Raw genomic sequence first — 26,632 nt, 5'->3', positions numbered from 1 at the left:
TACAAAACAGCTATTCAGAGAGAGTCAAAATCAGGTGCACATGCCCGTACATTGACACGAGCTCCCTGGACTAATCATGTCAATGTAAGTGCCACAAAAAAATACCTTATGGAAGGGTTTACTGCCCCCAGATGTGTGTTGCACATGACTGAAAGTTGGCATTCCCTCCGGCCCTAGCTTGACGCGTGACATTTTTTGTCGGTTTCCTCGTTCATCGTGACAAATTGGTGATGACAGAGAGAATCTACCCTTTAAAACTGTTGCAGAAGCAGTTGTGACATTTTTGATGCATTTTATTTTTAAAAGGGCTCGCTCACTCCCTCTTGAAAAATCTAGTGGGAGTTGGCTCAGGTTGGGGATTTATACGTGGCTTCCGGTGAGTCACTGTTTAGGGAGGGAAGCTGTGTGGATTTTTTTTTGTTTATGGAAAAACTGCTGAAGTTAAGGTTTCTAGGGGGGAAAAAGACAGGATGGAGGGTTTTGGGTCAGAAAGGCCGCAGGTACAAATTAGCACAAGTTTGAAAACTGAAATTCAATACACAAACATTCAAGTGATGTGGATAGGCTTGCACTGAACAGGTACTTACGTACAATGTACATATGAGCCATTCTATAAATATGGGGTCCATTTTATTTTTTCTGTCCGTGTTAGTGTTACATTTGACATGATTTTATAAAGTAATTCTGATGCACTCCTTAATGCAGTCATCCTGCGAGAGTGATTATGTATAGCAAGCTATCTACCCAACAAAATAATAAAGAATCATTTGAAGTCATTGTCAATGATAATTGAATGGAAAATTACGAAGCACCAAGGTAACAGAGACAGGAAAAATAATGTCACACTTTTGGACCCTAAATTTATTGAATGGCCAATCTTTTTCTTTTTTGCGGAATTCTGTGCAATTTTGGACACAAACTTTTGGTGTTGCTCGAAGGCCTGGTGTACTCAACTTGTAAAATTACACAAATGCCTCAATTAATGACAATATGGAAACAAGTCCAAGACTTTCATTTTCATTAGAGTGAAAAAATAATCTCAAGAAGCGAAGATTTCAACAACTACTAGAGAAACGTTCCCAGGGTCTGGGTATGAGCGCCTCTGATTCACATTGCACAGGGGAGGCTTATCAGGCCAGGCAACATCCGCAAACTAGTCACATGCGGATGAGCTTAGCTGATTGTGCGTGCCTTAGGGTTGCTGTCGAAACTAAACTTTTGATCCCCCCTGTTTCATGTTACTCTCAAGGGAATAATGTTTCTTTCCACAAACGGCCGTTGAAAAGGATTATTTCCTTCATGTACATGTAATATACATGTACATGTATTATACAAAAAATTCATCATTCTAAAATTGTTCTTTTATTAATGCTAAATGCATCGAAAAGCAGTGCTGGTTAAAAGTATGTACATTGGAATTAGCAGTTAGCAGAAGTTGGAAGGTACACTGATTATGTCACGCAGTGCCAAGGCTGTTGATTTGATACACCGTGCCCTCTGGAGACCTGAGTGCAATAGGGAACAAAAGAGTTTACGTCTCCACAGGGCAATTTCTATAGATGAATACGTCTCCACAAGGTTTTCACGAAATAGATATATGGATTTTACTCAAAAACTAGGAATTTCCAAGCTATGTTGATCTGTCGCAAATGGAAGAGTTTTAGAAAAGGGATATTAAGTCCAAATTTCAGCCAAGGAAATTAATTCTGGTTAAAATAAGAGCACTTTTAAGCTACACTTTCAAACTCGAAAACTTTAGTACACGAGAACAAAGGAATGTCTCCACAAGGATACAAATTCCAGTATGGGTGTTGTTCCAGTACACTGCACAACAGTGCAACAAAATGTACCGTTGAGTTTTGCTCATGCTGGTTGTTGTTGCATTTCGCTGGGTTCTCAAATTTGCATTGAATTTTGTTGCATCTACATGAACAACGTACATGTACATAGATGAAGCAGGGTGCATCATGACAACCTGATGGGTGTTAGGGAGACACAACATGGCACTTGCCAAGTTGCTCAGCCTTGTACTTGTATTACTCACGATGATGAGGCAGTTTTTTTTCTTTAATAGAAATGACTTCATGATTGCATATCTGTGCCTGGCTTACTTTACTCAAGTCACCCAGATCACTGTATGTCCGGCTTTCACTAACAATGCGAACAGCCTCTGAAATATACCTAGCATGTGTTCAGCTTTGAAGCCTCATTTTGTGACACACGCTCTGTGAATGGAAGTGTGAGTTTGTGCACAAATTGTGAAAGTTGGTAAATCATCCACGAGCCTGTTTTTTCAGTGCCAGACCTTTTGACAACTCCTAGTGAACAATTTTGTGTAGAGCCGAGTGTATTGTTGGGAGGGACAAACTTAAACTGGATGTCAAGCTAAAGAGAGGGTTCCCTTTGTCCTGGCATTTTGGTCGATCCAGGTTAGCTCAAACGACAGAAGTGCATTGTGGAGACACCAAAGCAAGGGGTAGTTAGCATGAATTGCCACCACTGAAAAAGTGGAGTTCATGTGATTTGCTATTTTAACCTTTTAATGCCTGTTATTGATCATTAAACCTTTCCTTTCCCAGAGCACTTTTGTGTGATTGATGGCTCGAGACATAAAAGTGGCGCTGCTACTCTCATGGGGCCCACAGTGCAGGTCCAAATAATAATCACGGTGTAAAGATGTCATCCTGAGCATAAATAAAAAAAGGGGCCTGTTCAGGAAATGGACTTATCGCTGTTTGCGAGGTAGCCACGCCCCTTAGACAACCCTATGGAGTTTTTGTACACTAAGTTTTGTTTGTCTCAGATTGTGCGCGTTCTGCATCCATTTGTGTATCATGTAATTGGAGAATATTTCACAAGCTGTGTTGACGCAATTCTAACGCGATTCTATTGGGATAGATCAATTGCTTTCATTTTTCAAAGGGAAATGTCAAGGAATTCACACTGCATTCCACCCAGGGAAAAAAGTGATGTCTTTAAGCCAGTACTTCAGCCTCACTGAACCCAAGGAATACAGAATCTCTGAAATGACACAAGGGCTTTATTAGTTTCATGATACTGTAATTGAGGAATGCTAATCCCATCCAATTTCACTCTATCAGTAGTTTCTCTATGATTACTCATTCAGACCCCAGTGTGAGCTCATGCATACCGGTACATGTATCCAAGAGACCGTGTCCCCTGTACCGGAACATGAAGTTCAAAAGTTGATCTGCACTGCCCAGGTGGACTTCATTTTTTGGTTCTTATCGGGGATCCTGTAGGTCACTACACATGATGGTGACTTCCGTCATTTGATTAGTCTTTCATCCGCAGTATACCCACGTTTACCGTGAGAAGTACATGTACTATACGTACAAAATGTAGCTGTGGGAACTGATGCTAACATGTGAACAAAGTTACACCAGGCACATGTACAACTTAAGATATGACTTATCCTCCCATGAGATCACGAACAACACAAACAGTCGGTATTGAAGTTCAGGGCAATGGGTAGAAATCGCCAGCATCTAATTGGAGGGCAAGCTCTTCCTGCCAGAGTTTGATTGGACAATCCCTGTTGCCGGGATACTGGACTCCGGTTGTCAACTTGGCCTTCAGCCCTACACCTGTGGTGGTGTGATAGATGGCAGCCACCAAGGGGATGGTTGGTGAAATATTTGCTGAGACAACTGTAAGCTAAATTTATCTGTTGTCATCCGCGGTTGGTCTGGATTTGTTGTGGATGACACAACAACTGGTGGGAGTGGCAGTACAGGCGCATCGGCCACTCAAGCTGCAAAAGCTTAATCAATTGTTAAGAAAGCTTGGTTTCCATATAAAAGATATCTTCATGCCAAAAAGGTACAAATTTCATAATCTCAATTTAAAAAAAAGCTTGATTAAATTTAAACTTAAATCAAAAGATGACTGCCTCAAAGTCAGATAAGAATAAACAGACATACATTGATGATCATGTTTCTGTACAGTTACATGGGCAGGGGGTTCAAGGCAAGGAAATGAAGGAAAAAAAACAACCATAACTTTAAATACCAGTTTTGTTGCTCTGTCTGGGATGGATCTGTGTATTAACAATCTCCAACAGTCATAACATACATACATGTACATGTACATTTGTATTCTATATGTTTTCATGTTGTCTTTTCTTGATTGCCCGCCAAATTCCCCTCCACCAAGCCACTGTGAATCACTACTAAGGTCACAAAAAAATAGTTCTGCTTCCGATTACATGGCAATTGAAAATAGGGTAGGTAGGTAGGGAAATAATTTTATTTTGCCAATTTTTTTTGTGTACGATCATATGGAGGCGTCTGCAGGCAGTCAAGAGTAAAAGGTAGAAAATGATGGTTTGGGGTGTTTTTTCAATAAAAATATTAGGGTAGGGGCTGTCAGAATAGGGTAGGTAGGGAAACCGGACGCAGAAGGTATTCTCATTTTTAATCTTAATTCTTATAGAAATGACCAACGTCACTGCTCATTTAACACTCTGATGATGATTGAACACATCCGTTCAGGAATATGTACCCAGTATCTACTGCCTGAAAATCAATCATTCATTGTACATTCTATAAACCTGAGACAGAAAGCTTGTAGTGTGGCCAAGACCAGTCTTTCCGTCTGTGTGATTACCGTAAATGTCAAGGCATAGATGTCTGGGGTGAAAACTAGTTCAGCCAAGACTTTTTCCCCCGTTGGTTCAGAGAAGTTGGGCTTGGCTTTCAACTTGACTCAAGGGAATTTCCAGGTTTTACACGTCTGTCTACACTTGGTATTAGCTCTGTCTAACGAGTGGAATTTATTAACACGTACATGTACATGTGCACGTACGTGTTCAGTAGCATTAGGCTGTATACATTGTGTACATGTACTGCAAGTGCGTGTACATGTGTATTAGCACTTAGCAGGTAATTCTTGGTTAAACTTACATTGTACATGTACATGTAGAAACGGTAAAATAATGGATACATTTTTTTTATATGCTGGTGCCAAAGCTAATAAAAGGTACATGTACCAGTACATCCCATTCTAATGTCATGTACCGGTATGTATGATGTACAATCAGGGGTGTGAAATCTCAGCTTAAGCTGATTTCAGCTATTTTCGTTTTGGATTTCAGCTTTTTTCCCTCACTTTCTGTGTACAAAAGTATAGGAGATTTCCAAAGTTCAGATTTTTTACACCCTTTTCAGCTTTTTTTCAGCTTTTTTTATCAGTGGTCACACACACCCCTGACAATACGGTTTTTGGGGACCATGATTGTACTAGTAGTACACTCAATGTTATTTGTAATAATGGACATGCATATTGCGAGTGAGCATACCAGATATAAGGATTCCTGATTTTCCAATCACCAACTTCCCTCTCAAGCAGAACGTGTTGTTGAAGTTGAAGTACCGGTACTCAAGTAGTGATGATAACTTTGAGTTCTGAAAGACGTAAATCATCAGCTGCAAGTTCCAAAGATGTGTAGGATGTTTTAATTAAAAGAATGTGTACATTTTTACTACTTGTCTTCAATCATCTTAACTCAATTCATAATGTACATCAAATTCAAGTGTAATAAATCCCATAGTGTTATTTGTTAAACTGTAAACATTAATATGTTTCCAAATGTTCTATTGTCTTTTCAGAAAACTTTTGAAGGAATTACAACAGTGCAATAATGACCCAGTACTGATCGCCGAGTGCTTCCTTGATAATGTAAGACTTCGGATTTTACATGTTTCAAATTACTTCTCATTTAAACAAAAAGAGAACTTTTTGACAACTTCTGCATTAATTTTAAAACCTGAAATCAAGTAAAACTGAATTTTTTTAGAATGAATTGGAAATTGTAAGTCTTTCCAAATTGTCAACACCTGTACCGGTACATTAAAGTGCAACCTAGTTTACCCATTTCTTGATACCGCTTGTACGTTGACCATGCAGTTGTGCCCACATACCTTTGGAACTTGGATGGCTATTGAACCCCTGAAGTTTCACTTAAAAGTATAGGTATCTGAACTACTTAAGTAGATGACCCTCATGCTTACTTAATAAGAGATATGAACTTGATCTTGATGCATTTAGCATTTGGGTTTTGAGCAAAATACAAAAGAAATGCAAGTCTCTGTTAATGTTATAACCATATCAGAATACCCAAGATGTCATCACAATGATCTTGTCACATTTTGTAATTTTAAGAAAAATTTCCCCAATTTTATTAACTAATTTGTAAACATCAACCTCCTCCGACTCTTAAAACAATTTTCACCAGAATGTTTCTCATTGGCAGTGCATAGTATTGTTCATGTCTCAGCAGCATGCGATCCAAAAATGAGGGGAGGTCAAAAGAAATAATATCCAAAAAGTGGATCTAGACAAATGTTCCCTTGCCTCCTCCACCCCGTCACCCACGGTTAAAACTGACAGAAGTCTTTCTCTTCACCCCATAGGAGAAGAATTTCCGAGTGTACACGGACTACTGTACCAACTACCCAAGCACCATGGAGGTGTTGATAGATTATACCAAGTATGAAGATGTCGCGGAGTTCTTCAGGGAATGCCAGTCGTATCTTGGGCATCCTCTGCCACTCGGAGCATACCTCCTCAAGCCAGTTCAGAGGGTTCTCAAGTATCATCTGCTCTTCCAGGTATAATATATGACTGAGATCTCACATAGGGCCTTTCATACTGTCCAAAATCTCCATGTTAACATACCCGGGTCAAACACAGAGGTTTGGCAACCGCTTTCACACTAGCAAGAATCTAACCCAAGGGTTCAGAATCTCTACCTGGGTAGAAAATCCAAAATATATTCAACTTGTGAACACATGGGTAGGCATTACATTCACTGTGTGGACTTCCAAACAAAAGAGGTCCACATACATTTGTAAACCAGGTAGAGGCGACGTTGTGTGGACTTGGGCAAGTCCACACAGTGTTTCCCCCTTTCTGGAAATTAGGTTTAGAGGCATTTTTGGATTAGGTTTATCTGTGGCAGAATGAAAAGAAACACTCAAGGGAATCATAGAAAAAAAATTGGATTGAAAGAGTTTTCACAGTTAGAGTAAAATGATTTTTTTTCAGAGGTTTTTCTTAACTTCACGAAACCAAGGGAATGTCCACACTTGGTATGTAACGTAAACATGGGTGTGTCTACTCGTGTTCATTGGGACCGGTTATGCGTACGGTGGACCCGTGTTGATTTCAACACGGGTACCGGCAGGTGAGACAAAACTGTGAAAAGGCCTACATAGAGGGATGTTTGTGTTCCGTTTTGTTTTTTCGTGTGTGTGTTATTGTCTTTTGGGGTTTTTTGAGGAAGATCATTTGATCAGATCATTTTTGTAGTTACATGGACAAGGGTCGTTTGAAATTAAGTAAAAGAAAGAACTTCAGACTTTTGCAATTAAGTTTTGTAAATATCACATGTGGTTTCATTTTTCCGAAACATTGTAAAAACAAAACTTCTATTGGTCGATCTCGGCCCTTTTTTTTTGCCTAGCCAGTTTGGTGACACTCCCCTCTATGTTTCAATTACACCCTGTACAAATTGTCCATATGGCATTGGTTTGCAGGTGATTGCATTAGGCCTGATACAGCAGAGACCATTTGTGTTTTATTCAAGCTTTCCCATTTTTGTCCTTTTTTGTAATTCTGTGTTCCAAATTTTCCGTCTGATAGAAAACAGATGAAATGAACATTCAAATAATTTAAAGGTGTTCTACCCTTGCTCTTCAACATATTGATTTATTTTTTACTCCAAACAAATTTTCAGTTCGTATGTTTTATTTACTTGGAAAAACTACTTTTTTTTTTTTCTTTTGGGCGTTTTCAATCCTCTTTTTATTTTGGGTTGCTTTCACGCCTATAGTGCACAAAAGATACGCCTGAATTATTGTCGAGCCACAAATAATTCAAAATTTGTATAGTAATTTTTCATAACTAAACGTGGGCGGCTTTTTGTTCGATATCTCATTCAAAAGTGAATAACTTTTGTATTGCTATATACAAAACAGCAGTTAAAAAAAACCTAGGGTTTTTTTTTGGGGGGGGGGGGTTGTTTTTGTTTTTTTGTGTGAATATGTGGGATTAGTGTAATGCAAAAGAAACCACAGAAGTAACATGAAACATGATATGAAACCAAGATTTTTTTATTTCTGGTTTATTGGGTTACTTCCTGATCTCAATGAAACCTGATAATGATTTACACATGTACTGAATGTAGACTTTAAAAGCGGACATATTCATAGCGAAAGAAATGGCGCTACAATATTGCAACCGTTTTTTTCCTTTTTCCTGTTTCACTCTTGAGCGTGGAAGAAAACTTTCATTCGCCTCAATACCTTTTGTATCCCAACACCACTGCCAACTTACAGCATGAACCACTATCGGGAAGAAACACCCAGGTGTACGCTATACTCAAGGGCCCTGTTTGTCACAAACAAATGTATTTACCAACAACTGCTCAACCATGATGCGTCTCACATGGCAGGAATAACTGAAATAAAAAACCCATAAACACAGCTAGTGAAGTTGTCACTCGATGTGAGAGGTTTCCCCACTGAGTTTCATTGCCACTTTGGTACTGACCTTCAGCTGGGCCTGTATTGAAATAGCTTGATCAAGTGTACACATCTGGTTGACATTTGGTCTGCGGGACTGTGTGTTTCCCAGCATGGCTTTCGTATGAATTGCAATCAGGTTTTTTTTTCTGCCATTGGTTATGTTGTACTTGTAGATGTTTTTTGCATTAGCATAGTATTTGTTGTTACCTACATCATAGTATTGGTCTTACAATGTCCTGGAAGAAATGTGTGGTCGCCTGCAGTGCGCAACCGAACAACATTGATGATGATGTTAACATGAAAATGTTAAACAAATAAAAGGGGCCGAATTAAAAGAAAATGACAAATTTGTAGAAGGCAAAGAGTTGTTCCTTCCCCTGAATTTAACCAAGAAAAATATGATTTCCAGCAATATTTAAAAAAAAAAAGTTTTTCTTCCCATCTGTTCAAACTTTTAGACTAAAATGCATGAGTTGTAGTTAAAGATTTATTGGACAAATTGCAACTTTTTCCATTTTTCCATTTTTTTTTTTTTTTTTTTTTTGGCGAGAGTTCAAGTGAAAGAGAGAGTGTGACTTGAACATTTTGAAATATTATCCTACAATATCCTCCTCCTCTCTTCTCCACAGTTTGATAAACTAACAACGCTATCCTTGTAGTTTCCACAGTGGGAAAGTTATTGTTTCTTTCGCTTTTAATCTCAGGACATGTACAAACACTTTGACAAGGACGAGGACGGTTACGAAACCATCGGCGACGCCCTGGTGTGCATGACGGGCATTGCTCACTACATCAACGAGATGAAACGGAAACACGAAGCCTCGGTCCACGTGCAGGAGATCCAGAGCCAACTGGTTGGCTGGGAGGTAATTGAAAATAACATTATTATGGAGAGGGGAGGGGGGGGGGCAGCGAATGACGACTTTACGTGCTTTCAGTCAAACCAAAGTAGGCAAATTGAAAGTTAGTTTAGACCTCACGAGAGTGATAATGGCAAACGCAAAAGGAAGTTGAGTTTGGGAAACATGCGCACAAAATACACTGCACAGTTGTAAACTGTTTAGCCGTTGCAAATTTGCAGTGTGAATACTCACCCTAACATCACAAATTCACTATTGCACTTTCTATTGCGCAGCGTATGAACCATCCCCGACTTTTGTATTCAGATGGAACTTGTGAAACTGCTGTTCAAAATGTATTCATGTTGTTAATCTACCGGGTACATGAACAATGTAGGATTAATACCCATTATCCTAGCTTAAACCTTAGTTTTTACTTGAGCCCGAACAAAATCCCTTTATCTTGTGCTATGTCTTGATTAAGTTTGGCCAAATGAATTGAATCCCTAAATTTAGCCACACTATACATGTACACGCAGATTTAACTGATTAATTTACGTGCATACACATGTATGCACAGCTGTTCATCAGCTAATTTTCTTTTTAACTTAAAGTATAGAAATGTTTTTATGGATGAACATCTTTTTGCCTCTCAATTTTTTCAACTACCCAGCCTGCCCTTTGCTCTCTCTCAAAAATTACGTCCTTTTTCATGGTGAACGCCAAAACCATTTAAAGTGAACTTGGGTCTCCTTTATTCACCTGCCTCTATAATTGGGAGGTAAAACCAACACAGGCGGCTTTAAAATCCCAACCTCTGCGTAGGACCTGGCCCTCGAGGGACACTGGCTATAGTCTTAAAAATAGGCCCCCAAGACTCAATTAGTCCAGCAGATACCACATACCAAGTTTGAACCGGGGCTTCAACTGAAGCAAAGCACCTGGACTTGGAAAATTGCAAAACCCTATGATGTACACTTTGTACGATAAACACTATTACATGCTTTTTGACAACTGTTTATGCGTAGCGGTAAATTTTGATAAATGGTCTTGTGAGGACTGTAGTCTGACATTTGATGTCTGCATTCGTAGGGTATCCATTTCAAACAATGACTACTGAGCTTCTGGAACTGTAGCGCCATGCAAGTTGGGGCTGTCATGTTGTCTGATTTATGAACAAATTTCAGTCTATTGAATGACATTTCTTTGCCAACTATACATACCGAGGTTTTTTTTATGGCACCTTTTATTGCCTCATTTTTGAGAAGTCAAGTGCCAAAGGGCAGGGAAACGTGACTCAATGTGCAGCGTTCCGTCTGTCTATGCCATTCTGCTGATATGAATTTTTTGCTTGTCCAAGTTGGCCAGTCTCTTCTTATTACCTATCCTACCTTTCTTATTACCTATCCTACCTCACTGAAAAAGAAACTGACATGCTCACAGACTTCACTGACTGACTGACTGTCACTTTTGAGTCGGGCAGTGCTGTCGTATATGATAACCCCATAATACCAATGAATGGGCTAAATCTGCCAAATGAATAGCCTTATGAATATGAATTAACTGAATAGATGTCTGTGTGCTTTGGACAGGAACCAAATTTACCTTTTTACCCCTCAGCCGAGAGGCTCGAGGGGTATTGTCATCGCCTAGGGCGTCCGTCCGTCCGGATGTATGTCTGTCCGTCCGTCCGTCCGTCCGGGCAGCTTAGTTTCCGGATGATAACTTGAGTTAGAAATGTTGTTTGGGGTTGTAACTTCGGTAGGGGGTTGCCCTTTGGAGTAGGCAAGTTGGGATTGGTTTTGAGGTCAAAAGGTCAAAGGTCAAGGTCACCGTGGTGAGTTAAATGTAAATGGTTTCCGGATGATAACTTGAGTTAGAAATGAGATTTTGGTGTCTAACTTTGGAAGAGGGTTGCCCTTGGGAGAAGGCAAGTTGGGATTGGTTTTGGGGTCAAAAGGTCAAAGGTCAAGGTCAGCATGGTGAGATAAAGGTAAATGGTTTCCGGATGATAACTTGAGTTAGAAATGAGATTTTGGTGTCTAACTTTGATAGGGGGTTGCCCTTGGGAGTAGGCAAGTTGGGATTGGTTTTGGGGTCAAAAGGTCAAAGGTCAAGGTCACCGTGGTGAGTTAAATGTAAATGGTTTCAGGATGATAACTTGAGTTAGAAATGAGATTTTGGTGTCTAACTTTGGTAGAGGGTTGCCCTTGGGAGTAGGCAAGTTGGGATTGGTTTTGGGGTCAAAAGGTCAAAGGTCAAGGTCACCATTGTGAGTTAAAGGTAAATGGTTTCCGGATGATAACTTGAGTTAGAAATGCGATTTTGGTGTCTAACTTTGGAAGAGGGTTCCCCTTGGGAGAAGGCAAGTTGGGATTGGTTTTGGGGTCAAAAGGTCAAAGGTCAAGGTCAGCATGGTGAGATAAAGGTAAATGGTTTCCGGATGATAACTTGAGTTAGAAATGAGATTTTGGTGTCTGACTGAGGTAGGGGTTTGCCCTTGGGTACAGGCAAGTTGGGGTTAGTTTTGGGGTCAAAAGGTCAAAGGTCAAGGTCACCGTGGTGAGTTCAATGTAAATGGTTCCGAATGATCACTTGAGTTAGAAATGAAATGTTGGTGTCTAACTTCGGTAGGGGGTTTCCCATTGGTACAGGCATGTTGGGACTGGTTCTGGGGTCAAAGGCCAAAGGTCAAGGTCACCACGTTGAGTTAAAGGTTAATGGTTTCCGGATGATAACTTGACTCTGGCTGAGGGGTTTCAACAGCAACGCTGTTATTTTTTATTTTGTGCACCTCATGATTTTTTAGCTACTTTGTACATGTATATGTACATGTATCAACATACAGGCAATTCCATTATGAAAGGAAGTGTAATGTTCTTGACAGAGCCATTTTACCATGATATCTAAGTAATAATTCAGAGAAATGATCTAAAACTCCTAGTCTGTAATCTCCGTGACCATTAGTACACGTACAGGGTGGAGGTATAAGATTCGAAAAGTACATTTTCAGATTTATTGAACTCCTAAAAACTCTGTCACAGACATTACATGACGCTAGAATTGCGCGCACTGTTTATAAATTAGGTACTTCTGCAGCTTCACAGCTTTAAAATATGATATACACTTCCTCAATTTGTATTTAATCCACTCGGAAGCTGTCTAAAAAAAATACTGCATTTATGACCAATCTGCATTGCTCATGCCTCAATGATAAAAATTCCTCACACTTTCCTTTCAAATAAGCTGGTAAAATCTAGCCACTAATCCTGACAAACCACTGTCCGCAGACAAGGGCATTATTTCCGCCTCTGTACACATTATAAAAAGTAGGGCATTCCAATCGGTGTTATAGATTTCATGCACCTGAGCTTTTTGATCTGGGTGTACCTAATCCTTGAGGTCAAGGTAACGACGGTAAACAAAACCTGGGAATTTCATCATCATAATTAATTTTCTGCTTTGATGAATATCAATGCTTTATATGCTTTACACAATTTGTGTCTTTACTTAGATTTTTTTTTATTGGGGGTCATGATGATGTCGCATGCTATGGCGATCTGGTTGTATTGTCCGTAAGCCAGGGTCTCGCTAGGTCCTTGGCCGAATGAAGGGCTGCGATGCCAACAGTAAAGCGGGAGAGTCGAGCAGGGATAAAAGTTCCTGTGAGAAGTTTTTGTTAGCTTTCATACTAATGACCCTGAACAAATTTCAGCCTTAAATAAGTTCCTCCTGTGGTATTTAATACCCCACATGTATTTCAGGGATTTGTCAAACCAGACTTGTTTTGGTACCGGTAGGTTAGGTGAATGGATCTGAACTTAGCAATTTTATATTTTTCGGGTGCAAGATAATTTCGACTGAGGAGCTTGAAACATTCTTAGTTACATCCTCGCACCGGAGTTATGCCAGAGCAATGATAGACTGACATATGCTCATTTATTTGTATAATCTGTCAACAAATAAAACACATGACCCTTGTTTACGGGTATTTTCCAAAACCAGGGTTTTTTTTCAGCTGTGGTTTTAGGTATTAGGTTCATGATTTTTGGCTCAATAGTTGAGACCATTCAGCTCAATGAAACTTTGTTTTCTGCTTCAAAAACACAACATTTCAAAATCTGAGAACAAACTTCAAAATCTGAGGACAAACTTCCAAACCTGAGGACAAAACTTCAAAATCTGAGGACAAACTTCCAAATTTGAGGACAGAATTCAAAATCTGAGGACAAACTTCCAAAATCTGAGGACAGACTTCAAAATCTGAGGACAAACTTCAAAATCTGAGGACAAACTTCAAAATCTGAGGACAAACTTCAAAATCTGAGGACAAAATTAGCAGTTTTTCATTCAATTCCAGCAATGAAAACTTTCGAAATGTTTCTAAAACCTGAAATGTTGTAGGAGCCAAAAAGGCAAAGACGAAACCAACATTTCGGAAAATGTTGCACGCTGAGAGGCTATTTCCAGGGCATGCTTTATCCATCTCCCTCTTGGCCTTCATGTTATGAGATTAGGGGCCAAGCATGCCAAGGATTCCTATCAGGAATTCCATCCACGCTGCCTCTTCATCAAACCAAGACGCTCAGTGAAGTAGAGCCATCTGCCGAGCTCTTCATCTTCTGCCTCCCCTTCCGCCTCTCCCTCGCATCCCTCACATCCGCAGGGCTTTTTCTTTTTCTGTTTTTTTTCTGTTTCTTTTTCTTTTTCTTTTTCTTTTTCTTTTTCTTTTTCTTTTTGGCTGTTTCGGCAACTGCTGGAAACAGCATTTGTTTTCGTTGAGATGGGTTTTTTTTTCAGACCCTGTCCGTAGGATACGTGCACGGTATTTTTTTAAAAATCAATTTTGTGTTTGTGTGTGTGTGATCATGGAGATATAGCTCCGTGGCGCAATTGTGCTTTCAATTCTCTGTACCAGTGCTTGGGTTTAAGTTGAACCAGATGTAAAACTGGAAATCAGTACCTCCCCATACGAAGTTTGGTCAAATTTCCTGTTTGGAAATTGACTACATGTGCAAAAGGTTCGCAGACAATTTGAAAGTTCATGTAGTAGGGTTTCGTGAAGAACAATTATGTGCATTAATGTTATGTTGAATTTAACTTTGTGTTTATTTTTTTCTGAATATTAGTTTACTTTTTTTATTTTTACTTTGAAAAAAGGAATGGGCTGTATTATGACCAAAAGCAAGATGTACCTTATGATCATTCTAGCTTTAAATGATTGCTCCAACAACAAAGAAAATGTAAAAAAAAATAAAAAATAAAAAAAAATTGACTTTTTTGGTTTTGTTTGAGATAATCCCAAATTTGTTTTGGGTTAAAAAAAACCGGGTCATCCAAAAGGACATGACATCCCAGTTCACCCCTATTTCAAGTACCGGAACAGGCCAATATTTACAATATCACACACTTTACCTTAAATAAAACCTGCACTTTTCCAATTCCTTCTGTTTTTCTGTTATCCTACAGGGTGACCTCATGTCAAGTGGCGATCTTGTTCTCGAGGTAAGCTTGAAAGAACCTGTCACTCCACTTAAAAACTACCTTCCATGTGCGAAAAAAGACATTTACCTATTTCTAAACAGCTGTCTGGCATCCCTGACACTCACAAAGAAAAACAAGTAAACCAAGCCGTCTTTTTTTTAAAAATCATTCAATAGAGGCTGGTAGAGCTTTCATAAGTTGTGTTTGTATAATTTCCTATTTTTCTTCGGTCCACTTGAAGTACTCAACACTTTAGCAAGCTAAATGGGGAAGCTTTTGTACCAGAGTTGAATCAAAGTTCAAATCTGCCTGACGTTTACTTAATTTTAAGAGTGTCAATGGAAAAAAAAGGGCTGCAATGTTGATAAACAACGTTGACGAGCATTTTATAGTATAGAATCCCACCAAAAAAGCTGTACAAACATGTTTATTAAACTGAATATGAGGATTCTTTCGGCATCTTCAGCAATAAAGTCTACACAATTTTAAGTTGAAATCCAACTCTTTTTAGTCCCCTTGTTGGTTTTAAGGTGCTAAGCAACAAGAATGAAAAAAGTATTTGGGTGTTTTCTGCCCATTCAAAATTGGTGAATATTTATTTTCTTGTAAAGAAAAAGGGTCTTTAAAGGTAGCGTCCATCATTTGTAATTTGTGCATTATACCGGTATATTCGTTTGAAGCAACAAAAGTGCCCAAAATCTAAAGATGGGTGCTGAACAACTAACATGATGGAGTTTCAGCTCAGTGAATGCTGTATATCCTGAGAAAACAATATTCTAGGATCTCGATTTCAAATCAAAAGTTGCTGAATCGTGTTTTGAATGGAGCCTGAATTCAGCATCCGAGACACGTTCTCACTGAACCGATTGCAGCTCCGCGAAGTCGTGCACTGATCCAACGAATTATAGCAACCTCGCGCATGTGTGCTTGGTGTCAACGCTTTGCGCGAATAAAAAAAAAAACTACTAACGGAAATTTCCAACGATGCATTGTTGGAAAGGCCTTCTTTTATTGATATCTTCAAAATGACAGCTTACCAGAAAGAATAATTTCACAGGGAGTTTAGTCCCATTACTATGCTTTTCAACAATAATTACATCAGTTACTTTTTGGATAGCTGCAAATGATGGACTGTACCTTTAATGGCATCACACAAATTGGCTCAGTGTGCAGAAATCTGCAAAAAAAGTAGGTAGTGTGCAGTAACTTGAGGGATTACCGATTTGTAAAACTGTAAATGTGCATTTGCGTCAGGATGTATTCCGGATGCAAGGAGCCAGGGCAGAGCGCTACCTCTACCTATTTGAGAAGGTTTTACTCATCGGCAAGAAACGGGAGGATGGGTTAATCAGCGTCAAGACGCATATACCTGTAAGTATCACACAATAACGGATGGGGGATGGCAATGTTTAACCTTGTGTAAACTTAGCAAGTTAACTTGAGCCAAGTTCAGGCAAGGACCATTAGTCGACTAGTGGTTGATTTGTGACGTACCTTACGCCTGCGCAGTAATAGCAACGTGCGAACGTCTCTAGTCGAACGCTGGTCAAAATGTTATCGCAGAACTTCTGGATCCTGGCTCCCTGCTAGCGTTATGAATGCGCGCGGCTATTGGTTACCAGCGAAGCAACCAGCCCCAGTAGGCTGGTTCCAAATAGTCGACTAGCGTAGTCAACCATCGTCGACTAGACAGAGTTCGGGCAAACGTTAGTTGACCATTGGTCAACTTTAGTCCTTGCGCGAACTTGGCCCTTGCGTGTACATTTATGTTTATTTTTTAGCAGAGGCCTTGCTTCAACAAAGTCTTTCCTTTTCTGTTTTCCTTCATCTGTTATCAAGAAAAAGTACCAATTCACATTGTTTTACTTCTCACAGATGGCTTCAAACCGTTGTTACCCTTCCAGTTTCACTCTCATGGTGATCAGAGTCCAATACAAACAAAAAAACTCATTTGTTTTTGTTTGTCTTAACATGATATAAGAGATTAATATCATGATAAACAGACCACAAAAGTGTGGAGAGTGGTAATACAATATTGAAGATTTCCTGTTGTGTTGTGATTTCAATGTTTGCCCTTCCTGGTCCAAGTTTTGGTTTTGCTTTTGGATCCCAGCATAACTGACTGTACTTTCTGTTTCTTTATCCCGCAGTGTTCCAACCTGATGTTGATTGAGAGCATACAGAAGGAGCCGCTTGGCTTTAACGTGATTCCCTTCGACAATCCCAGCATTCAGTACACAATCCTGGTAAGGCCTACTTTTACAAGAAATTTGCTTTCATCAAATCTTCTTTTGTTTAAAGGGAAAATACAACATTTGCAAACATCAAAAAATAAAACTACCAAATCATTTTGCTGGACTGTTAGTGAATGACAGTGTAAAGCATCCTGTAAAATCATGGCACCTGGTATACTGTCATTTTCAAGAAAAGTCGTATTTTTGTATCAATTTCCAATGCTGGTCGGCCGACCAGCGTTGGCTTTTTTTCAAATACTGGCCCCCATTGGCCATCGCACTTGTTTGCAATCGATTGCACACCTATGAACGGGTACAAGCCAGCTAAACTGGTTCCCTGACCTTACAATTCCCAAATGTATGTAAACTGCTCTGTTTCTTCTTAAATGGAGTCAGGGAACCAGACTACAGGAAAATGATTGTTCTTCTTGGTTTTTATAGCATTTTCGAACCCAAAACCTCAAAAAAGTCAGTGTAACTATATTTGCTATATACCGGTATTTCCAACCCCCCAATTCCATCCATTTCTGAAAAGTACAGCAAAAGCAAATATTCCCTTTAAACACATTCAAATTTGAGGTCACAATTCTTCTTACTTATTATTCCATATACATGTACAATTTGAAAGATCAGTTGTTCATTTTTTTTTCCTTAAAATTTGTTGAAAATATCACCATTAGTTTTCCTCAACCATGTGAGGTGATAAACAATTTTCAAAGTTAATTTGATTAAGTTGTGTAATTTGAATTTTGGTATCAATTCAATCAAAATTGGTATCTATAGAAATAACATTCCAGTTTTCAGTGCCACTATTTCATATAATAATAATAATAATAACAGATAATTTATAAGGCGCACAGTATCTGGAGAACCATTCAAAGGCGCCGGTCACTAGCAAATCACTGTGGTTTAAATGATAGATTGAAAAAATGAGTCTTAAGATGGCGTTTGAATGATGACATATCAGTTGTGTCCCTTAACTCGTCTGGCAAGGAATTCCAGAGACGCGGTGCACAGCTGGAAAAGGCCTGGTCCCTGTGATTTTTAAAGGCACTTCAATCCAAGCTATGCACACTTTCATCTTATTTTTTCATTTATTAATTGATTATTATGTTTTGGCCACAACTTGAATGCTATTTTTCAGGCACGCAATGTTGACCAGAAGAAACTCTGGAGCCACGAAATCAAGCGACTGATCTTGGAGAATTACGGCAGTACAATACCCACCAAGGTCTACGAGCTCATCCTCAGAAGCAGTAAGCTAGCAACTTCAATGTCACAGACTGCACAGGCCTTGAATCATTTACCCTCGTACCCCTAACAGCCCTGAATCCTCCAATTTTAATACGATTTTGCACACGCCCTAGGGAATTAGGGTTAATCCTCTCAGATCCTTATAAATCCACCAAGAAGGTTTGGAGGATTGGGGAAGTTACAGGGTTGGAGAAGTTACAGACTGGTGACTAGTATACAAATATTGACTGCTTTAACTTGTGGTATAGTAAAACTAGGCTCCATCAGTCAATATTTGTTTTATAACACCTCATCCACAGATTCTGCTTGATACAATTAAAATGTATTTCTATTTCAATACAAAATTAGTTAAAACTGTACTTGAACTTTTCCAAACCACTCCTTCACGAAATGTTTGAACCCAGCTCTGTAGCGCTAGTGCTTGGGAACAATAAGCGCAACGAGCACACCCGTATGCATTTGCACACAATACCGGTTGCGCGCTTATAGCACTTTGGTTGCTATGCGTATAGTCTTTTTGTATGTTCGTTAAGACTGTTGTGCTATTGAGCTATTAACCTGCTTTTTGTTTTGTTTTGTTGGTCACATTTGAAGCCAGGAGACTTCTGTATGTAGGAGTTCACCAAGCACTTGGCCATATCCCTCAAGCTCTTACAGCTCTTACAGAGCACATCAGTTCATTTTTTCAGACAGGTGCAAATGTTCTTGTCTTTAAATTATAACAGCAAACTACAGAAAGTTTAAAGTTTCATTATGGGGTTGCTCGGACAATCAGGCTGTTATGTTCTTTTCCATGAGCACAGTGATTTTGAATATGTATTTATTTGAACTCTGAGCACTCTCCTGTGCCCCCAAAAATTAATTTTCCTCGTTATCCTTCATCAGACAGGTTTCTTCTTTCCCGTAATTGGATGGAATTTGTTTTACTGGACAGACACCACACCAATTAAGAATGTTTTTGAATTTAATGAAAACTCTTGTTCTTGTTCTCGTTTCCAGCCATGTCGGCCAAGACAGAGTCAGACAAAGAGGTCCCACCAGACCCTGACCTGACACGAGATAAGAAAGAGAGGAAGTCCAAACGAAGACAGAAACGACGCAACTCAGAACCAATGGGCAAGCTGATCCGAGGTCAAAAGCAGGTCAAAGGTGGGTCAAAGGTCACAATGTCCTTCACAGTTAGAAGTGTTGGAAATTAACTCGCTGCTGTTGAGATTCGATGTTAGTCGTTGTCATTTTCTTTGCTTTTAATACCAAGTTTGTTTTGAGAGTAATCTCTAGTTTTATAAACTCTTATCTTTGCAACTAATGCTTCATAATTACTGGAATAACTAAGGGCATTTAAATCTGGAATATTTTCTTCATCATACTGGTTTAAAACTTTGTAATGGTGGCAAAATCTCAATCTTGATGGAACAAGAAAATTATTCAAAATTACCAGTAATGTCAGATTTTGACCAGCGTAACATTTGGTGGGGTTGTTTTTGGATAGCAAAAAACTGTGCCAAACATATTTTCTGCCCAATTGTTCATCATCAGAATATATTCACCCAATACATCTTCTATGTATTCATAGACTTCTTACTTCTGTTGAACTTAAATGCGTAGCTCATTAAATCTCTGATATACTTCTGGCAGTACTAATCATTTCATATTCCTTATCACTTTCTGGTGTTGGTTCTCAATAATGCATTTCAATGGTTGTGTTTATGGCAATTGTAAAACATGTTAAATGGTGATGTCCATCTGAACAACCTGTAAATGTCAAATAAAACTTCAAGTTTTTCATGAATGACATTACAAGGTTTATTGTTTTACAAATAACATATCCACAACCATCTGACATTCTTCATTAGGCGATTAATATTTTTGGTTTGTTTCTTTTCACACTGTTGGTTAGGGGTTAATGTCACCTCCAATTTTCCACAAATAGGCAAAATTTTCAAAACCTTAAGTTACAAGGCTTGTTAAAAAAAAAACATTCTTCACCAAACTAAAACAAGACTGACAAGAAACCCTGATTTATTCCTTTCTAAGACTAAAATGGATGTGCATTCTGTGTGTTCCAAAAAAAATTCAGTCCTCTGGCACCATTTGCTGTGATTTCACAACTAAACAAATAACATTTTTGTTTGAGATTTGAAAGTGACGAATTGATGATTTGAAGTGTTGTTTTGACTGTTCATACAACTAAACTGTGATATTTTATCACCAAAACGGCACTCTCTGTTAAATTTTGTACAAGAATTTTACTCAAAATTGTTTCAATCCAATTACAGTAAACTCCGGCTAAACCGACATCGTACAACTCGTCAAATCACTCAAGTCGGCCGTCTGACTAAAGTCCCGATTGTCCGTAATGCATTTCCATTTAATTTTTTATTTCTAAGTCGGCTTTTATAAGTCGCCACTTCGCTCAAGTCGTTGTGTTACTCTCGGTCCCCTTTCCATCAAAAGCATTACAAAATCCTTTGTGTAAGTCGGCATTCAACAACATCACGCATTGGCATAGACTTCCTGTACTGCGGTTGGCAAAGTGTCGAGTGAAAAGTGGTTTCGCACGGCCCGTGATAGTTGCATGCATTGGTGTCGAAAAAGGGTGTCCTACTGCATACATCGCATATGCATCGTGAGCATATCAATACTAGTAACCCCTCTAGGCTGTACGCATGCGCTCTGTCCATTTTGGGGGTCGTCTTATTGAATGACTAGTGCTGCAGTCAATGCGTGCGTGGTAAATACCGGACCATGCACGCATTTAATTCATTACTGTGCATGGTACATATGTATCGTGGTCTCCACTATCAATACCCCAAACGTGATGATACAATTCGAGGATTAATTTGCTGGATTCAACTCCAGCATTAAGGAGATAATCCAAGGTAAATCGAAGCCAATTAGTGCCATGAATCATGTGTACAAAAGACCATTCATGTAAGCCGGCAAAATGATGTCTTGCAGCAGATATCGGCATTCGCGTAAGTCATCACAAATTCTCGGGTCCCGAGAATGCCGACTTAGCCAGAGTTTACTATACTTGGATCAAAGCCCTTAAACTTTTAAACAGAAAGTGCATTCCAGGAAAGTGAATGTGACACAAAGACACATGCATGCTCTCACTTTGGCAGTCTTGCGCACATGGTGACGCACATGGTGACAGACACCCAGGGGCATAGTAGCTTTTTGCCATATTAACCCATGGTTTTTTCCCACCATTGCTTGTTTTACACTACAGCTGCAGTGGAAAGCATGATTACTAAAGGTGAGTTTGCATGGCTTCCTCTATTCATTGCTGCTTGTGAAACACAACAGGGCGATTAAAAAAAAAAAAACGCATCACAAATGGCAGGACCAATTTTTGAATGAAGTTTTGCCTGTAGCACTTTCAAAATCTAGGATATGAAAGCCCAATCAATGAGCTTTCTTATAGTACAAGAATCATTTAAATCACTCATGTACTTTTCAAGTTACGGCAATTTGAACACAAACACCGTTTTAAAGTTCTGTCCACGGATCACCGAAAGGGTACGTGTTCTTTCAGCAAAACGAATTCACGTGCATCCCTATGAGAATTGTTTTCATTTTGCTGAAAGAACACTTATTTTTTGTGATCCATGGACAGAACTTTAAAACTGTGTTTGAGTTCAAAATTCTGTTACTTGAAAAATTTCATGAGTGATCTGAATGATTCTTGTACTAAATGAAAGCTTAATACTGTAACTGGGCTTTCATAGCCTTTTAAAGGTGAGGTACTCACTGTAAGGTGAGGTAATACTGTAACTGGGCTTTCATAGCCTAGATTTTGAAAGTGCTACAGGCAAAACTGCATCCAAAAATTGGTCCTGCAATTTGGGATATGTTTTTTTTTTTTACTCACCCTGTATATGGACTCTGTGCATGAATAGTAGATGGTGCTTTTTTTACCGCTTTCGGGAGCCCTGTTTATGGAGCACGCCGCTTGTGCATACCGGTGCATGCGTATGGTGCGAAGTGCGCATGGCTAATTCTGTTCTGAATGTGCACGAACCTGTAGCATCTTCACATGAGCGCTAGGCGTCGTCTGAAATGCGAATGTTTCGCCCAGTGGTCTCCCCAACTCTCCCTTTGTAACCATCGAGAGGGGTACTTGTGCACAGAGCCCATAGACCGAACCTCCAGTTTACATGTACAGCCAAACATTGCATCCTGGTCTAGCTAATAATGGTCATATTTTGTTTTTACATGTTTGTCATGAACATAAATCAAATGTTTACTAAACTGGGGGTTCGCAAACAAAACAAACCTCACATAGTGTGCAGTCAGGTTTGAGGACAGTTGCAATTAATGAAAATTATGTATGTACGTTGTATCATCAAATCTGAGTACAGTTGAATCTCGTTAGTACAAACTCTGTTAATACAAAATTCTGGTTATAACAAACATAAAGCCTTAGTCCCGACTGTGCATTTATGTGCACAATGAATGGGACTGATGTTCCTCTTAATACAAAATTCTGATATAACAAACAATTTGGCTAGGTCCGAACGAGTTTGTATTAACGAGACTCGACTGTACTCAGTTCCTGCACAAAACCCGTGCCTCAGTTTAAAACAACAGCTTTAATCATTCTTCAGTGTCATAGTTCTTGCAAAAATGTGCAATGTTTTGTAGTAAAATAACCACTAGATTGCTCCGCAAAACTCTGCCACTTGAAGCTTCTTTTTAAATTTGCCAAAATCACTTTGGTAAGCAGCACACACAGATGTGGAGAAGTTACATCTTTGGTCTCAATGAATTGTTCATCGCTAGTCATTCGATTCCAAGAAATCATGTCGTGAGACCAGTTGGTTGGGTGACCCAGGGATTCGTCTGTAGTGAGAAAGACAAAAGCTATCTGCCATCATGAAGAGTAAAGCACCCAAATATTGCATGCTGCATAAAATCCTATTGCATGCCTAACTTAATAACATGTATACAGCGGCATAGCCAATCGTCACGCCCCCACAGGAAATTTGTAATCCACTTAAAGTGACCATGGTTAAAAAATTTTTAAGGTTGCGCAAATGTCGGCTTTTGTGCTGCCATGAAAAGTGCCACCTATTGTTCGATAGTGTCTATGATTGTCCGCTTTGAACTACGCCCCCAGAGGTAGATGGTGTCCAGCCCCCTTCCTATCCCCCCCCCCCCCCCCCCCATGGTGAGAACACTTGCTACACCGCTGGATGTATAGAGGCATCTCCAAAATCCCTGACTCCCATATCTGCACCCAAGCACAACCCACTTTGTGGCTTACCAATAAAACTTATGCTTAGCTTGCATTTAGCCTTAGAAAATTGCACCGATCGTCTGCCATTTGAAGCAAAGGCTTTGCTCCAGTCTGCTGGCTTCTTGTTATCAGAAATATCCATCTATCTAGTAGTCAAACACTTTTTTTGCATTTATTAGTACTCCTGGTTGGGCAGAGCATAGAGCAAGGACAGAGTGAACTGCCTTGTAATGTGAATAAACAAAGATTTGTTTCCAACACATTGAAAATAACACTCACTTAAAAAAATCCTGATCCAAAAGTGTATCATTTTGTTGTGATCCCAACTTATCTGTATTGCTTTTAGAAGTTAAATAAACTTCAAATTATACAAGTGCAATATAAATCTGTTCACTTATTCTGTGAAGTTTGGTTGGTTGTGTCCCCTAAACTGGTGAGGAACAAGGTTTGCTACAATGGAAGTTCACTGCTTTTTGTTGCTTAAAAAATCTGAGTTATTGGTAAAACAACTGCCGAAGATAAGTGCCTAAGAAAAAAAAATGGGTCTGGAAAAAATTCTAGGACACCTTTTTTGGAATTCTAATGTTATTCTACATGTATATGTTGATGATAATGTTGAAACAGCTACCCTAGAAATAAGTCCATATTTTGTTTTGTCGTTTTTGTAGGAATGAAGAGGCCAGAGCTGTCTAAATGGGTGAGTGTAGTACATAGATGTAGAACTATTTATCTAGAATAGGCATGTCTGCAAAACAGACCATTGTGCAAGGAATGTCATTTGACGTTTTCAAATCTCCAAATTTCAAATCTGTCAGTGTCATCTCCAACTTTGGATTCATCGCAAACTCGCATAGAAGCCATCAGTGTTCAAACCAAATGAAAGTGCTTGACACTTTTTTTCTCAAATTGTCGTGTTCCTGAAGCATACCAATTGACCAATATTGAGCCAGAGTCTTGAAATCGGGGGACTGAAATAATGGATCGGAAGCAAGAGACAACGCCCAAATTGTGGTTCACCAACGGAAATAAACAAAAGAAAAATAAACATGACATGATAATCAGTAATACCACTATTAATTGATGCCTACTTTGGCGTGATGGCCACTCTAGGTATTGGCTGTCTGGTCTTCTGGGTGTCCTGATTTGTCTGGCTATTAATTCTGATTGATTATCTGGCTATTCAATAATGATTAAATTATATTTCTCCCGAAATAAAGGAAAATCGCAAGATTGTGAGAACCAGTCATTACCCATTGTCATTAACTTTGTATTTGATATCTTGTGTGTGTTACAGAATGGCAGACAATCCAGTGGTGATGTCAGAGCAGAGACATGGAACGCGACGGACGAGTCCGATAACGAATCTTTGGAATCCCCTCATGGACAGTCTACATCCCGTCTGGTACGTGTCTTCCTTACATTTATTGGGCCCTGTATCTGAAACCTGACAGTGCATTCATTTGCAAATCCAAATGTTTAGATGCATATCCAACTTCAGCGTCAACTGCATTTCATCCTTGAACTTAACTAGGACCTTTTACCTTTTTTCCCCACGTTCCCGTATTGTTCATTACTTCATTTTACAAGTCACAACACTTGGCAATCACAGATCATACCATAAGTAATCACAGACCATGTCATAAGTAATCACATACCATGTCATAAGTAATCACAGACCATGTCATAAGTAATCACAGACCATGTCATAAGTAATCACAGACCATGCCATAAGTAATCACAGACCATGTCATAAGTAACAGGGGATGAGCAATACCAAGGAATACCCTTTCCACAGTTCATGTACATGTAATTACCTGGTTACTTGGTATGGGACTGCATGACTTGTGATTGATCAAATTAGGTTTAGCCCTTCACCGACGTATAAACAGTGTGTTACCTCCCGAGTGAACACCCAATACTCTGTGTGTTACCTCCTGAGTGAAAGTTGGAAAAAATCACTCGGGTGGGACTCAAACCCACAACCTCCTGCTTTCTAGGGCAGACGTCTTATGACTCGACCACTAGAAAGCAGGAGGTCATGGGTTCGAGTCCCAACCGAGTGATTTTTTCCAACTTTCACTCGGGAGGCAACACACAGAGTATACAGTGTTCATACGTCGGTGAAGGGCAAAACCTAATTTGATTTACATTACCCCGACGCAAAATTCTGAGGACTAACCAACAATTCTGGGTAATGCCAGTTGCCAGCGCTCAATGTGCAATGTTTTGTTAACAGAAAAATACACATGACATCCTTTTGGTAGCCCTAGGCCGTGTCCGAAACGAGCTTCAAGAGCTATGGCTACGTCTTTTGTCAGCGCGTCCCCACATATTTTCAATGGGCGCAGACCTAGACCTGATTCTCTAGACAGCTGATTCGGATGAAGCCTTAATTTGCTTTTGTGTGGCTCCCATCTATATTACTTTTGTAGACAAACAAACTGTGAAGATCTAAAAGACAAGCTTAGGATGCTTGATTTGGTGCAGCATGTGTACATTGCCAATGTCACATTAAGTTAACAAACTGAAAAGCCTGATCTTCCGATTTGTAAAAGACAGCTATTTCAAACTTCAGTGGATGCATGTGAATCAACACTGGGCAGAAAATGCTTTAAAACTACATAGGGAAAACATGGAAGGACAAGCCTTGTTCATGAGTGTTTGCTTAATTCTAAGAGCACTTGTAACGGTGTATTTGAATTTGTAAAATGACTCTTTGTTATTGTTTTATTTTTTACAGAATGAGGACACCCCAGAGCGAAGGAGCAGTTTGTCAGCTTGCTCAGACTCTACAAGAACCCCTGACTCAAGAAGCCCTGACAAACAACCAATAGGTAAATAGAATCAAAGAATCAAATTAAAGCATCACCATAATACTTATTTAAAAGAGCCTGATCATCACAGTTCTCCTTTTGGACAAAAATTGTCTGCAGTGAATACATTTCAGGTTTTAAAGACCTGGACAGAAATATCAAATTCAGCGTCATCAAAGAATGGGAGTCAAATTCAATTAGAGTACAATACAGG

General features: G+C 39.3%; 1 protein-coding gene across 3 annotated transcripts in view; it reads left to right on the top strand.

Annotated features, from left to right (window-relative positions):
* The window catches only part of LOC119742138, a 47,112-nt gene that overhangs the window by 16,174 nt on the left and 4,306 nt on the right, over positions 1-26,632 (top strand). For 2 of the 3 annotated variants that reach the window (XM_038218171.1, XM_038218169.1), the window contains exons 4-15: positions 5,631-5,700; positions 6,435-6,632; positions 9,254-9,415; positions 14,858-14,893; positions 16,127-16,243; positions 17,023-17,118; positions 18,251-18,362; positions 19,360-19,509; positions 21,596-21,622; positions 24,274-24,302; positions 24,900-25,007; positions 26,346-26,439. In XM_038218171.1, the coding sequence (XP_038074099.1) occupies positions 5,631-5,700; positions 6,435-6,632; positions 9,254-9,415; positions 14,858-14,893; positions 16,127-16,243; positions 17,023-17,118; positions 18,251-18,362; positions 19,360-19,509; positions 21,596-21,622; positions 24,274-24,302; positions 24,900-25,007; positions 26,346-26,439 (1,199 nt within the window). The remainder of the gene's footprint in view (positions 1-5,630; positions 5,701-6,434; positions 6,633-9,253; positions 9,416-14,857; positions 14,894-16,126; positions 16,244-17,022; positions 17,119-18,250; positions 18,363-19,359; positions 19,510-21,595; positions 21,623-24,273; positions 24,303-24,899; positions 25,008-26,345; positions 26,440-26,632) is intronic. The other variant, XM_038218170.1, reaches the window with a different exon arrangement.

The sequence above is a fragment of the Patiria miniata genome, unplaced genomic scaffold, assembly GCF_015706575.1.
Source record: "Patiria miniata isolate m_02_andy unplaced genomic scaffold, ASM1570657v1 HiC_scaffold_5, whole genome shotgun sequence".
Taxonomy (NCBI): Eukaryota; Metazoa; Echinodermata; class Asteroidea; order Valvatida; family Asterinidae; genus Patiria; species Patiria miniata.
Note: the sequence above shows the minus strand (reverse complement) of the source record. Positions and strands in the feature narration are given on the sequence as shown.